The following is a 16,175-nucleotide window of genomic DNA, read 5'->3' on the forward strand; positions in this document are numbered from 1 at the left end:
AACGTGAGGCAATTAATCATTGGCTTTGATGTAAAGGTCAAGTGCTGGGATATAAAAGTCCAAAAGCAATAATGTCAGATTCTGAGAAATTGAAGCCAACAATTGCAAGGGCCTGGGATCCATTCAAATAATGTCGCAGTCCCTCTAATTCAAGCACATTCTCAGAGCACTTTTTTGGAATAGGGCACAGACTTATCCTGTTAGTAGGACTCTCAGAGTTGACTCAGGAAATGCATTCTACTATCCTTGAGTTTCTCTCAGGGGTCTCCCTTTCTACTCAAACCTCCTTAATGTCTTGACTGCTGGAGTCTCATACCTGCTCAGTATTGGATCTTTCATGTGGCATTTGGAAAAACTTTCTGTCAACTTGCGAGAGAATAACCTGTTATTATAATGCAAATATTTTCAACTTTGATTGTCCCCTGAAGGTATCAGGGACTGCCTGTCACTACATATCTATTCAATAATGCTGAGAGACTTGCATTTATACAACCCCAAATATAAACATTAAACTCTTCTGGAGGCTAATAAATGAGATCTCCATTCACAAAACACATGATTATGCAAAATTTTCTCTTTGAAATCCCAGGGACTGAAAAATGGGGGGAAGAAGAAAAGTTTATTTCTATCTCCTTTCTCATCCTTTAATGTCTCCTCAGCTTCCATTGTTATAATGGAAAGAGCATGAGCAGGGAGATAAGTGGATAAATCTTAACTTGATTTGAGACCTCAGGGAAGTCACTCTCTGTATTTCTTCCATGAGGCATATGGTGTAGAGGAAGATACAAATAGACAATTATAGTTGGTTGGGGTGGAGAAGTGAGAGAGAAATTATGAGAGCGCCTGGGAAGGACATCTAACCCAAACTTGAAGGAGGAAGAAACGCATTTTGGAGGAAGTAGCATGCAATTGACAGATAAATTTGTTGGAATTTATTTGATAATGGGAAGGGGGTAAAAGGAGGTGGTGGAAACAGAGTAATTATAGTCAGAAGCAGAGGGAGAAGAATGTTTTAATTAAAACTTGGTTCTTAAGGTACATGGCCTTTGTTTCTTCATACATAAGAAAGATAATAGAGAATATGGTACATTCAAAAAATTGAAAGCGGTGTAATTGTGATATGCGGGGAGTGGTGTAAGATAAAGCTGAAAAACAAGAAGAGGGTTCAGACGACAAATGCTCATGAGATCTGCTAAGGAGTATAGATTTGACCCTGACAGTAAAAGGGGGTGCTAATTAGAACTTAAGCCAAGGAGAAACATGAGATGTGTGTTGAAGATTCTTCCCTGAGGCTGCAGTGTCGAGAAGCCATTAAACAAGGACCATAATAAGAGTAAAATCAGGAGAGACCTCTGTAGTTGGTGGCCTGGATAAGGACAATAATGGTGAAGATAGAGAAAAAAAGACAGATTCAAGAACTATTGAGAGGCATCATCATTCACAGTATTTAGCAATTGATCGGATGTGTGGGGTGAGGAAGAGAAAAGAATCAAAGCAGCAGAGATTTCTAACATGAGCCACAGGGAGGCTGGTGGCACCTACCCCTGGCCTAGGGGATATGGGAGAGGAACACATCTGGGGCAGGAAGCTAAGGTGCAGGTGGAGCTTGAATTGACTGTGATCTTGGTGGAGATATTCAGTAGGCAGTTGGATATTCGGGTCTGGGGTCAGGAAGAAGATCAGATTAATGATGAAGACTTGGTTCTTCTCAACAGATTGTGTGCCCTAAAGGCAGGTCTTTATGGGAGATTGTATAGAAAAAGCAGACATCAGCGTTGTATTAGGGACACTATTTCCCAGGAGAAATACATGAACTGACAAAGCAGAATGCTTAGCTCATATTACAGGCTCAATAAATATTCATTGAATGAATATGTGAATAATTGAACCAAAGCATATACTTACTAATTTCCTTGTAGAGATTAAGCAAAGTGAAAGCAAGTTTGCCATCTTTGAGAAAATCTGATGAAGAAAATACAGGTTATGCCCATGCAACAGAGCCATGACTCATAAGGGACAAGGCCTTTTGCTTTTTCTTAGACAAGAAAGTCACATTTATTAGCACCCAGTCAGCTATTTTAAACTAACCTCTGATCTTGACATTTACAAGCAAAAGGAAGTCTTTAGTTATGTAACAAACCAGCAGTCCATGCGTCCCGCCTGTAACAACAATAACAACAGAAGCCCATTTGTCATTGTGCCTGACTCTATTCAAAACAACACATCTCTTCACTAGCTTGGATTTTTTTCCCCCTACATTCTCTGAGGCTGCCAATTGATGTCTGACAATCCAGTAAGGGGGTGAAGATTGACATCTGCTTAGATAGGAGTGTGTGTGTGTGTGTGTGTGTGTGTGTGTGTGTACACACATGTTTAAAAAGGAAATTCTTCTGCTGTAAAATTAACCAGAATTAAATTATTTGACAAAATTCCCAAAAACTACATTTTTATGGTGATAAGGAAACCCATGCCAGGTCAAACAAATGGCTTGTGATTTTATGGCATTAAAGTAGACTTCCAAATAGATTGGAAAACAAAAACTCATTCACAAAAACCCATGATTTCAGATTGGCATATCAAGCATAATTCCTGAGCATTTGCAGAAATGAATACTCCTACCAAGGGCACAGTACTTATTTCAAACAAACTTGACATCAACAGATCCACTGTTGCATTTAAACAATGAAAAAGAACCAGGACATTTTTTGGGGGTGGGGAGGGGCGATGGACAATCTCAAATCAAATACAGCAAATCTCTTTGAGCCACTTATACACATATTCAAAAGTCTAAAAATTTGGTGGAGATCTATATTCTTTCTGTTCTTAAACTTAAAGGAAATATAGACTGACAAATCTCAGCAGGAAGGGGTGGGGGTAGAGGGGCAGGGAGAGATTAGCCAAAGAACTTATATGCATATATGCATAGCCCACGGACACAGACCATAGTGTGGTGAAGGCCTGGGTGGGGGACGCAGAAGTGGGGTGGATCAGGGCAAAGGGGGAACAAAAGGGGGCATCTGTAATACTTTCAACAATAAAGATAAAATTTTAAAAAGAAAATATAGATTGAACACTGAGAGGCAAATCATGGGAGTTTATTTTAGACTCTTAGGTATGAAATGATGAATAACTTTTGGTTATTAGAGTCAAACATACTAGTCTTTTGTCTTTGTGTTTGCTTGCTTATACCGAGTGCTAAAGGTAAACAATCAGTTAGAAGATTTATTCAAACCCCAGCTATTGCCTAAGTAGGAGAGGTTCATTGTGATTCTCACACTAAGAAAGGGTGTTGGTAAAGGATGTGGGAGACTGAATTTAAGTTCCAGCTCAAAAATTTACCTGGGGTTTCCAAACAACAGTACCACATGAAAGTCACGATTATACAGCATTGGAATAGAATTGAGACTCTAAAGTGTTATACATCTATAAACAAGTGAGTTTTGATGAGGCTGCTAAGACTCTACAATGGGGAGAGAATCATCTCTTCAAAAAATGGTTCTGGGAAAACTGGATATCCACATGCAAAAGAACATTAAAGTTACCAGGACAAAGCACTGTGTACTACAGCAAGGTCAAGGGGTAGAATGAGCCAGGCAGACTGCAACTTGCCAGGCTAATATCTATTTTCCTCTTCGTAATAAAAGGATCCCCATGCTCTTGGAATGGCAGTGTGTCCAAGTAAATATCCACATTTTTTAGTCCATGGGATTAGCAGTGGTCAGGGATATGTCAAAGTCTGTTAAGGGAGTTGTTGAGTAAAGCTCTCAAAGGGGCGCTCCGCTGGCAGCTGCCATCGCTGTCTTTTCCTTCTTCATGCTGCCTGACACGTGACTAGAATGGCTGCAGGCACAGCTGCCTCTCGGACTCTGAGGATAGAAGTCTGTCTGTGAATACCTGAGGCGACAAGGCCCAGGCCTCTGAGCATTGCGGGGGCCACTGTGCCTGTCCTCAGCTGCCTCTGTCCTGACTTTACATGAGTGAAAAATAGACATCTACTTCTTCAGGCCATTTTTATTTGAGTTGTTTGTTTTATGTACCCAAGACTAATCCTACCTAATTCATCAGTTCCTGTGTTTGTGGGGCACCGATCAAGGGTGAAGAGACACCTGGGCCTGTAGGATTGTGTTAGGGCTGGAACTTAGCTTCAGCTTAGAGTGGAAACTTGCTAGAAATGAAAATTCTTGATCCCCCACCCAGACCTCCTGAGTCAGAAACTCTGGGAATAGAGCCCAGTCTAACAAGCCCTCCAGGTTCCAGTTTGGGAACCAAGGTAAGTTCTTGTTGTTCAGAATTGCCTGGTAGGAAACTTCTTTTAAATGGCTTTGGCCTGTGACCACATGCTCTTAAGAATAAGGGCATTGAATTTTAAAAATACTTAGGTTCTAACATCAGCTTCACCACTTATTACCTGTATGACTTGGGCAAGTGACTTAATGTTTTTAAGTCTCATTTTCTTCATGGGGCTATAATAATAGAGCCCCTCAGAGAGTTCTTGTGTGGATCACATGGAACATCTATAAATCTCAGCAGAGAACCTGGAACACTGTAGATGCTTCATAAATGTCAGTTCCTTCACTCACTGTCTATCATTTATGATGCATAGCAGGCACACATTCCTGCAGGATCCGAGCTTAGACACCCCCTCACTGCACCCCCTTTCACTCTTTGTCCTCGTTATTGCTCCTATTATTCTTTGGAGAAGAACCTTAGGCAAAGAGATGGGGGGCGGGGGCACGGGGAAGGTAGGAAAAAGAATCTTCTTTGAATGTTACATAAATGGTCAAGTTCACTACAGAGTGAGGATAACAGGAAGGCACTGTTACAAGTTTTATTTTTGGCCTTCGGCAACGTTCCTCACCAGGTAAGGAAAAAAATTATACCCAACTGCCATATAAGCTATTACTAAGAAGTAAGAAAAAGGTTCATATGTGTTTTTCCCCCAAAATTGGGAAATAAAACAATCACAGTCATCTCCATGGAAATTTCTTTGCATTGTGGGTATCACCAATACATCTCTCTTTATGAAAACAAAAGGAGCAACATTATTTTTATGCTCCAAAAGGTGATAAAGGTTCCTCTTGCTGTGTCTTGTCTCATTCCTACCTGAAAATAAAAGGCTAGAGTAAAGGTCATGTTCCCCACCCCCAAACATTCCACTTCCTAGCTTTTGCATCAAATCATGACATCTCTTTCCCAGCTAGTGTTTATTATATAAACTAATATTAATAAATAACTAATATTTTGCTGGGTATGGTATCTAGAAGATGCTTGAAACTAATTCTGACTACATAATTGTTATTGGACTCATCTCCTTGGTGGGGAATGATCACAGATTCCCCCCATTCTCCATTCTCCAATTTCCTTAAGAAAACCCTGCAATGACCAGACACAAGCACTGCCCATTTAGCTCCCAGGCTGGGCAAAATCAGAGAATGGGCAAAACAGCAAGAGACCAAAGAGATGATGCAGAAAAGAACAAGATTAGCTACTTAAGTCCATTTACCAAGTGTAAAGCTGAGAAAGAGAAGAAGAGACAGCAGGTGGTGAGAAAGCCAAGTGGGAACAAGGGAGCTGGGGTAGGGAGGGTGACTTTCCTTGGTTAAAAACTGTAAGATTGTGAGGGCTGGGGAAGAGCTGTTGTATTATATGTGGGTAGCTTTCAAACACTTTGAGAGACATTAATAATAAAAAAAGAAATTTCTTACATACACACACACCAGCCCATGACACGAAGAATCACACAGTTTAATTATGACCACTGTCAGGAGTGCAGATAAATGAACCTGGATTGAGGACCTACGAAGAGCCAGGTACACTTGTTTAATCCTCACAACAGCCCTACGAAACCAGTATGTTTACCTGCTTCTAGATAAGACAGCTGTGACTCAGAGAAATTAAGTGAATTGTCCAAGGTCATAAAACTACTAGTAGCAAGAAATAGGATAGGAACAAAGCCTGCGCTCTTCGGGGCCTGCTGCTGGGAGCTGGGAACCAGAAGCACCTCAGGGACCGTCTCACCCCCGCGTGGTGCGCGCTGGGGTGTCTCTGCCTCTCTGCTCCATTGTGAAACTGGGGGTTCTCCTGACATTTCCTCAGCACAAGAGCTGCAGGGTGTTTGCTTGTGTAAGGTCAAAAATGCACCCCCCAGTGCAGCTTTGTCCCTCCCACTGCACAGGTGATAAACGCCAGCACACATGCAAAAGCCACGGTTATGAGTTGCTCCAGGAACCTTTTTACTCTTCTTCCCTTCTCTTCCTGAACACTCTTCCCTTTTCCTACCGCCCACTTTGAGTTCTTTATCTACTGCTCATCTCCAGGCATTTCCTTTCACTGATCTTACACTGTAGAAAACACAATCAAGAATTTTCTTTAACAAACCTTGGTAATGTTTTGTGCTCTTTACTATTGTAACCCAGGACAAGAGTTGGATTCTTCTGACCCTTTTTACTCTGTCCAACTAAATTGTTGCAAACTCGCTTATTATAGCTATGAATAGCCCAGATTATAAGCCATAATTGCAAATTATCCTGATCTCATATTTCTTTTCTGTTTGGCAATGGTGACATGACTGCCGAGAAATAAAGAATAATTGTTAGCTAGAGGGGAGCCAACAAGAGTTCTGTTTACTATGTGACCTCACAATCTCTTCATTTTCTCATTATTTCTAAGCTGCTTTCTTCTTTTTTTTTTTTAAATCGCAGGGAAAGAACAGAGACTCTCCTGAAAGTAACCTTAGAAAGGTTCAGTGTTGGTCTTGAGGCCCAGGACCAACAGAGTCTTATTGCAGATGAAACCCCAGGCATCTATACTTTTCATTCTGAGTTAATTTTCTGTTCTTCTCTAGGAGGCAAAGCCAGTGGGTAAAATTTTGGCTGACAATGAGATTTACCCGTTTCTCAAAGGCAGAATCCACTGGTTGACCACACCATGAGCTTCCAACTCCCGAGTTACAGCACTAATCGTTGTTCCTGCCGTTTCCTCTGCTCTCCTCTACCCACCCATTTCTAGCCCCCTAGGCCAACGTATCTGGCCTGTGCTCAGCCATAGGGCTGGCAATTTTGATTACCAGTGAAAGCCAGCTAGCATTCTCATCATTGTTGTGACAAATCATGATACTTAAAAGAAGCCTTAAGATGTACACATGATGTATACAGGCAAAAGTATTCCTACACACACACACACACACTCACACACACACACACACACACCCGTCATTGTCTTGAATACTAAAGACAGTTTCTCTTTCTGCAACCACTTAGTGGCGTAGCCTGGTAAGGAAGACAGTGGCACCCAGTGGACAAATGTTTGACTGTTTGAGAGAGGTGTTCCATGCTGAAATATTCTCGTATCTCGTATATTAAGAAATGTCAGTTGCTCCCCTCCCATTTCACTGTCCGTCATCCCATTTTTAAAATAATCTACTGAATTTAAAAGGAGAGTGGAATGTTCTTATCTTTTCAAGAATAAGACTAATCTAAAACACTGGAGGAAGCAACAATTTCAGGATTAAATCCTCTGAGAACAGTGTTTATATTTGATTAACACGTTTCAACAGTAACAGTGGAGACAGCCAAACCTAGTAAAATACTCAACTTTTAAGTGCTTTTGTTTTTTTACACATTATATCCTCCTTTTCCTCAAAACATTGCCAACTTCCAATCAAATTCACTTGGTTGTGCAAATTTGGCAACTCCACAGACAATACTTAAGGAAAATAACACAAATTCTGCAACTTAATGATATTGTGCAATTTATCTGGGAGCCATACAAATACCGATTTTTACTCTCTACATCTTTCATTGATCGTTTTGGTTGTGAACCTCTTGGGTAGAGAAGCCCCAAGTATATATCATCCTTCCTGAAACACCTAACTAGCATCTTACTCATGTTAGGTATAAAGAAGGTAAATAAAATCCAGTTTCCATTTTATATATTGAATCTTCTAAACGCTGAAAAAAATAGATCTACTTTTTGATGTTACATAAAGGAATCAGTGAGTTAAGAATCTTAAATATTAGGGGCTCTTTGTATTGAATAAAATATTTTATAAAGAATAAGAGGATTGAGTGCTGTGTGGGTGAATCAAATTTTACTGATTTAAATGAGAACTAATTAAAAGATATTCAATTACACAATAAACATATATCTTAGTGCAAAAGTTAATACCAGCTGGGGTGGCCTCTGTTAGTTAGCCATTAAAAACTTCTTCCAGTATAGAGGGTAAGAAATTCTTAGTTTTTTTCCCCTTTGAAATGGTGCCCATGTTCATCATTATTATTTTTTTTTCATAATATTGCCACAGTTTTAAGGCTTGTTTTTATTTATTTCAGAGAAAAGACCAGTTGGCAAGCCAGGGTTATGGCATGCTGCTGACATGGAAACTTTCCCAAATGGCTCTGGGTCTAGGGCAGCACCTTTCACTAAATGATGTAAACCCCCCATGACCCTTTGCATCAATCACATTTAGTCAGTAAACAATACACACATCCTGGCCCTGGCCAGGTACCTCAGTAGGTTAGTGCATCATCCTGATTCCCTAAAGTTGTGAGTTAGATCCCTGGTTAGGGCACATACAATCAACCAATAAAAGCATAAATAATTGGAACAACAAATCAAGGTTTCACTCTCTTCTTTCCTCTTTCTCTAAAATCAATAAGTAAAATAAATGAAAACAGAGGCACACACAAAAACACATCCCAAAGTAAGACATGCACTCTTTTGGTAAATTGAAAAAGAAACAGAGGCCATATGTGTGTTTGTGCCACTACCTTCCATGTTAATTATACTTATTTTTCTCATAACACAAGCATCTTTCTCCCTAGTTGCTGCAAAAATTCTTGTAAAATGTCATGCAATCAAATTTTGCTAGGCAAACCTTTGTTATGAAAAACAAAAACAACTCTTAAAATTGTTTTTCAAAAATTTCTAAGAATATATTATCATAATATATCAAACCACGATAAGTCAATAGACATTTATAACATTTCAGAGTCTCTGCTGTCCATTTTCCTCCACTGTCTGTCACCAACAGTGAGCAGTGGGCTCTGTAGGACTCAGGCTCTAGGCACCTTTGTTCTCTGGGGCTGAGCTCCCTGCCCAGGGAGAATGGACAACAGTAATCGTGGGATTTGCACCACACACTGTGCTGTTGCAAAGTGTAATCCTATTGGGAAATGGTCCAGCCCCTGGGCTGAGCTTTATTGATACCCACACTCGCTGTGTCTGACGTCAGAGACCTGCTGTGTACGCAGATCCCCTATAAAGCACCCAGGCTGCCCAGTATGGGCCGGGCTCCACCTAGGACCTGCCTGGCTTCTGTGATTTTTCTCAAGATCAAGAGGGAAGCCAGTATTTGGAAAATTCTCTTTCCTCAAATAATTTGAGAAAATTTCTTCTGTGTGGTTCCAATAGGTTTTTACCTTACTTTTGGGCTTATCTGTTTATAATGCTTCACTTATTCAGGAAAACCACTTGCTTAAAGATTGTTTGCCTGACTCAGGGGCTATGGTGAACGAAAATCAAAATATAATCGTAAAAGGAGTTGTAAAGGCTAAAAAGGTCCACACAGATTAAAGTAATTATTACTATATGTGAAATGAATGATATGCTGTATGTATGTGTGCACGACTGTGTATGTGTGTGTGTGAATAATTGCAGAGGTTACAGCACGTATTTAGATTGACACTTGCTCTACTGAACCCTGAGAAACACATCTTTCCATCACCAATGACCAGCATTACCTGCTCAGATAAGGCTTTAGCCTTTTCTTCCGCTTCCTTCAGGCAAACCTCCAAGGACTTGAGATGTGCCAACGTGAACGTCATCTGTCCAGTTCCCAGGGACTCTTTCTTTAAAATAACAACCAAGTATTACTTTTTGACATGGATAAGTCCCTGAGCATAAGTCTCAAACAACTTTATGGACTAAAGATAGGCTTCATAAACTCACACACATCATCTTTTTTTCTTCTTCAACACAATAATAAAACCATGAAACATTACAAAAGCAATAGCCTTATTTAACATTTAGGTTCTAAAGGAAGGGTAAAAATGCATATTAAAGTATAACAATGAATAGCTTTAAAAAGTTTGAAGAAAATTGCCCATGTTGAAATGTAGTTGTTTTGCAACTTTTATTCTTGATACAAAAAAACCCAAAAACACACAAACAACTTTCCCTCAAGAGGTTAGGACCAAAATTTTACATTCCTAGTAAGAGATGTCACCGAGAATGTCTACATTTTAAACATTCACCTATCTTGAGAAACAGTCTTCTGAATTCAGAGACACTCTTGTTTCCTGTCATTTTCTTATCAGAAGTTCCATTAAAGCAAAGATACTACCTGGTTTAGAATCAGACCATCCTTCCCCAGAACACAGCTAATATAGCTCAAATCAGCAGATGGGTAAAATGGTTCAAAAGTTACTTTTTCTCATTTAAAAGCAAAAGTGATGCAAAATTGGCATGGACATAGCAGTCGCTGGCCCCACGGAGACTGGAGTGCTTACTGACTACTCTTTGGCATTGAGACAATTGATTAAAGTTATGCAGCAACATGAAAAGTTAAAACAGAAAACTTGCTGCTGTTTTTTTCCCTTTGCTTTAGGAGCCCACCGATTTTACGTGTGTGCATTTCCTTATGATACAATAGAGCCATCTGGTGGCAAATGGAGCCAGCCATGAAAATAAAGCATGCATTTCGTTCTTACAATTGTTCATGTAGCACTCTGACCTTAGGGCCATGCCACAGGCCTCAGATATAAATGACACTCATGAGATGAGGGGCAAAGTAGTAGCTCTAAAACAGCCTGGCTCCCAGTGGCTGCAAATCTCCTCCAAAAGCTGGCTTTTGGGAGATGAACATTTTGGGCTAGAATGGTGATACTTGGGATGAACCAATGGTCCTCATCATGCCATGATGACTCCAATAATTTGAAGTCATTCCAAAAAAAATTCTCAAAAATACTAGCCTAAAAACAAAGTTCTTTACACTTACAGGTAGTTCATGCTATAAAACATTTTATGCAGAAAGGGGAAATTGTCAAGAGGCCAAATTTGTCCCAAAAGATTGGGAATCCCAGATGTAGGCTACTGTTTCCAAGGAGAATCTTCTGGTATCATGTAGGGTCTTTAGAGAAAGTTTAAAAAATTTTGGGGGAGTAGACCAAGTAAGATCAGCTAATCTGTTTCTCTAGGTCATTTTTCTCCAAACATCCCAAATTTCCCTGGCCAAAGACTACCATTTCCAATAAGACAAGCATCCTATCTAATAAAAGACAAAAAGGGTAATTAGCCATACCTCCGCTACGCTTCCCATTGGCTAATCAGGACAATATGCAAATTAACTGCCAACAAAGATGGCGGCCGGCAGCCATGCAGCTGAAGTGAGCAGGAGGCTTGCTTTCTCCAGTGATGGAGGAAGCCAAGGTTCCCCACCTGCCATGGCCCAGCTCTGAGCTCCGGAATCAACAATGTTTCAATTATAGAAGCTAAACAAACCCCAGATACCTGCTTTCAGCCAGCTGAGGCCTCAGAGCTGGGAGTGCCAGTGACGGCAACAATGTTTCAATTACAGAAGATAAATAAATCCCAGAATAAAAAAGAAAAAAAGGAGAGGCTGGGAGCTTCAGTCGCCCACCAGCCTGAAAACGGCCCTCAGCCCCTCACCCAGACTGGCCAGACACCCCAGTGGGGACCCTCACCCTGAAGGGGGTGTGACCAGCTGCAAACAGCCATCAGCCCCTCACCCAGGCTGGCCAGACACCCCAGCGGCACCCTCACCCTGATCCGGGACACCCTTCAGGGCAAACCAGCCAGCCCCCACCCGTTCACCAGGCCTCTATCCTATATAGTAAAAGGGTAATATGCAAACTGACCCTAACAGCAGAAAGACTGGGAATGACTGGTCACTATGACACACACTGACCACCAGGGGGCAGACGCTCAATGCAGGAGCTGCCCTCTGGTGGTCAGTGTGCTCTCACATGGGGGAGTTCTGCTCAGCCACAAGCCAGGCTGATGGCTGCCAGTACAGCGGTGGTGGTGGGAGCCTCTCCTGCCTCCTCAGCAGTGCTAAGGATGTCTGACTGCAGCTTAGGTCTGCTCCCTGCTGGCAAGTGGACATCCCCCGAGGGCTGCCGGGCTGCCAGAGGGATGTCTGATTGCCATCTTAGGCCCAATCCCCCGGGAAGCAGGCCTAAGCCAGCAAGTGGTCACCCCCGAGGGGTCCCAGATTGCAAGAGGGCACAGGCCACGCTGAGGGACCCCCCCCACACCCCCCGAGTGCACAAATTTTTGTGCACCGGGCCTCTAGTTGTATATAATGCCAAATGAAACAGGCTTGACTGAAGACTATTATGAAATAACAGGACTTTTTGTACAGGTAGATTTAAGAAATTGTCATGTGTTGTAGAACAGAGAGAGAGTCGAGCAAACAGTGAAGAATTCAGTCTGTCTTCTTTACCCCAGCTGCAAGCTATCACTCTCCCCACTCTGACTTGCCTTCTTGTCCCTTAAGGGAGAGGTCCACAAATGTATCTTCACCGAGGTAAAAATGTCTTATACAAAGGCAAGTGCTTTTTAACAGCGGGCAACTCCCATTAACCAAACAAAGGAATAAAAGTTAAATTGAGAATAATTTTAGAAATAAGTAAACACGTGGGGCTAGGAGTTTTGGAGGTTGATGTGTAGTTTCAAGGATCTTAAAAAAGTTAGGTGTAGTCATTGTCCCAATTTTGCAGGATGCAATAGCAGATGAGCAGAGGGGTGGGACTTATACCAGTAAGTTCATTCTGCTTCAGGCACATGTGGACACACCCTACACAAAGCAATCTATGTTTATTATCAACATGAATCTGTCTTGGTGGTTAAAGTAATCGATGAATGAATTATATTCAACATGACATTGCATGTTGAAAATAGATGATATACATAGGTGTTTGGGGATTGAGCCAGTGTCTGCATTTTCAAATGTTAAATTCCAGAAATTCAATGAAAGTTTTAGTTTTTAACTTCTACTCTTTGCCTTAAAATTGTCTTACCTAAATACCAAGCTGGTAATCCAGGTGGCATGTAGCTAAAATAATCAAGATGATCAAACTAAAAGACTACTACAGAGTATTACAAATTCAATAAACTCTTTGATCACAGTATGTGTATTAAAGTCAACAGTCTACAAACTGACAAATCTTATACAAAATTGTAAGAGTAGGTTATCTTTTGGCTGCATGGGTTCTTCATTTGAGAAGGAAAACCTCTTTTTCTCTCATTTAAGTTTTCTTGATTTCTCTAACCCATGTCAGTATCTTTTCATTGCCTCCCTTCTTATTTTTTAAATTTATTGGGGTGACATTGGTTAATAAAATTACATAGGTTTCAAGTGCACAAGTCTATAAGTACATCATCTGTGTATTGCATTGTGTGTTTACCACCCAATGTCAAATCCCCTTCCTTACTTTTAACTCAGTATTTATTTTTTAATATATTTTTATTGTTAATAGTATTACAGACATCTCCCATTAGTATTTCTTTGTCTTACAATGACTTTGCTCTCCTTTCTCAGCCGTACAAACCCCTTCCACCCATTGAGACTGGTTCACGGTCTCTGATTGATCCACATCCTCCACCCACCTCTGAATCCATGCGTGACACTTATAAAGGCTCCCGAGTGCACGGCACTGAGTATCTGCCAGGAGCTCAAAAAGATAGTTGTTCTTGATTAAAGGCTCAGCAGCCAAAGAGGTGGTTGCACCAGAAGGAGCAGTCACGCGGAGAAGTTATCACAGCTACGTCTATGAGCAATATTTTCCATGCATCAGCCTGGGACGCTGACAGGGATCTGAGCCTGAGAAATTCCACTTGCCAAGGCCAGGTGCAAGATAGGGCCGCAGAGGGCAAGAAGTTGGGTGATGATGGCAGGGTTGCTGTGAGGATTAAATGAGGTAAAGCAGGTAACTGCTTAGACAGGTGCAGTGTTCAATTAATGTTATTATTAACAATGCCATTATCCTCGCTCCTTTAAAGAGAACCATTTAACATAAAAACTTGCTAGCTTATTTTTAAACCCTAGTAAAAGAAATTCCCCATGGAGACACTTTCGTAACAGCAAGTGATCAAACGACAGCAGTGGGAAACCCAGTCAAGTATGCAGTCAGAACAAAGTTAATAGGTTAAATATGTGCATTCATTTAAAGGCGAGATTGCTAAATAAAGATGTGGGTATAGGCGATTTCACCTTTACAGGAGAGCATTTGACATGGGTCAGCTTGCTACAGTGAAATGTTTCCAGCCATCTGAAGTTCCAGTGTCCAGGGCTCCAGCAGCCCCTGCTCAGTAATGCAGTCACTTCCTACAGCTAGCACAGGCCTTAGCCACACTTTGCAATGGTCAAGCTTCTGCTTGACGGATTGTCTACTTACCACTGCAGTCTATTGCTCCTTCCCCCTGTTTGACAGGCACTGGGGGCTCTAAAATTCTTTGCTCTTCTACAACCTGTTTCTATTTCTCACACAGGTTAAAGTCTTTCCCCAGGGCCCTGGCTCAGCCCCTTGCCCTGGGAAGATGGCTGTCATACTTGCCCCCATCTCTGGTGATCAGAATTCATTTTAGTGTAGAATTGTCATCAGTCTCATGCCCTTTTGTGCTTACCTTTTGCAATAGCTTCTTGGGCTAAAATTTCAATTTCTATTTAAGCAACAATTTAAAAACTCAGTTTTCCTGATTTCAGTTCATTCTAGTGAAAACAGTATTCCTCTGTGCTTGGGGTTACCTCAGTAGTTACCTAACGAGGTATTTTTTATTCAAAACTTAAACAAACTACAACTTTTGTCAAAGCCCAGTAAAAAGAAGGTTCTAGAAAGTGCCCATCAGTGTGACTGAAGGAGATGGCCATAGGGTGACAGAGATGCACACTGACTAAGGAGAACCTTGGACTCTAGACGGCCACGTTCTGGACTCTGGACAGCACATTTCACTTGAGCTATGTGACTTTTGGACTTCACTTCTTGGAACCTCAGTTTTTCATCTTTAAATGATGGATGTATTGGTCAGGTCCCAGCGGGAAACAGATGGCCACTCCAGTGGCATCACTGAGGGGAATTTGATGAAGGGACTATATACAAAGGTGTGGTTAAGGACACCAACAAAGAATGGTGAGGCAGCCCATAGAAGTGAAGGCACTATTTGCCTTACCTTAAAGAGGTAGGGGAAGAGATAATGGGGGAGCATTATTACAGGATGGAGCTTGCGAAGAGGACCCCCTATGAGCTGAGCCTTTGGTAGAGGGATACAGACCCTGCCACCCTGGCCCAGGCAGTAGCGGTGAGTGGATCAGTGGAATAAATAGCCTGACCTCATCTCCTCTCACCCTCTGTTCTGTCTGTATCTCCCTTGTCCAATAAGAAGCCAGAAGACACGAGAGCCTGAATGACAAATCCAGAGGGACCAGCTTCCCTAGAAAAGATTCGGGGGGTGGGTGCTATGGAGAGAGGGGAATGGGGAACTGGGGGGATGCAGTGAGGTGGAGGGGGGATGCAGTGAGGTGGAGGGGGAAAGGTGGAAAGTGAATCTGGAAGGGAAAATAGACACCTCAGGCCAAAGGGGTTTAATTATATTAGTGGGTCCCAAATGCCAGCCCATAGATCAGTGTTGGATTATGATAACATTTCACCAGTTAGCAAGAAAAAGACAAAGCTGAAGATTTAGAAAGACCAATTTGAAGTTTTCATGAAGCCCAATTTATTCCATTTAGAGAACTGTCCTTTATTCTGGAATTTTGATCATCCTATATATTTTGTTGTTAAAAGGATGTTTCTTTAACAAAAATGGTGGTGATAGTATATGGAAATTATTGTGTTTTAGAATTAAAGTGGAAAAGTTGGCAGTCCTATTAGACCTAATCCCAATTATTTAGAGAATGAAAATTCTTAGGGGTTTATAAAATCTAAAAGTATAGAGACGCTCTAAGTCATCTGTTAAATAATGAGCTGAATGTCTTATCAGGTGGTCTTTCCAGGACTATGGTCCCTCAATTCCTCTAGACCCGTGGTCGGCAAACTGCGGCTCGCGAGCCACATGCGGCTCTTTGGCCCCCTGAGTGTGGCTCTTCCTAAGCCTTAGGAGTACCCTAATTAAGTTAATAACAATGTACCTACCTATATAGTTTAAGTTTAAAAAAT

The 16,175-nt window shown here is 41.4% G+C and overlaps 1 protein-coding gene across 1 annotated transcript in view; it reads right to left on the reverse strand.

The window, feature by feature from the left end:
* Nucleotides 1–16,175, reverse strand: part of CCDC192 (coiled-coil domain containing 192) — a 190,861-nt gene that overhangs the window by 151,138 nt on the left and 23,548 nt on the right. Inside the window, exon 3 of the mRNA XM_059691842.1 lies at nt 9,741–9,848. Within this exon, the coding sequence (XP_059547825.1) occupies nt 9,741–9,848 (108 nt within the window). The remainder of the gene's footprint in view (nt 1–9,740; nt 9,849–16,175) is intronic.

The sequence above is a fragment of the Myotis daubentonii genome, chromosome 4, assembly GCF_963259705.1.
Source record: "Myotis daubentonii chromosome 4, mMyoDau2.1, whole genome shotgun sequence".
NCBI classification, from domain to species: Eukaryota; Metazoa; Chordata; class Mammalia; order Chiroptera; family Vespertilionidae; genus Myotis; species Myotis daubentonii.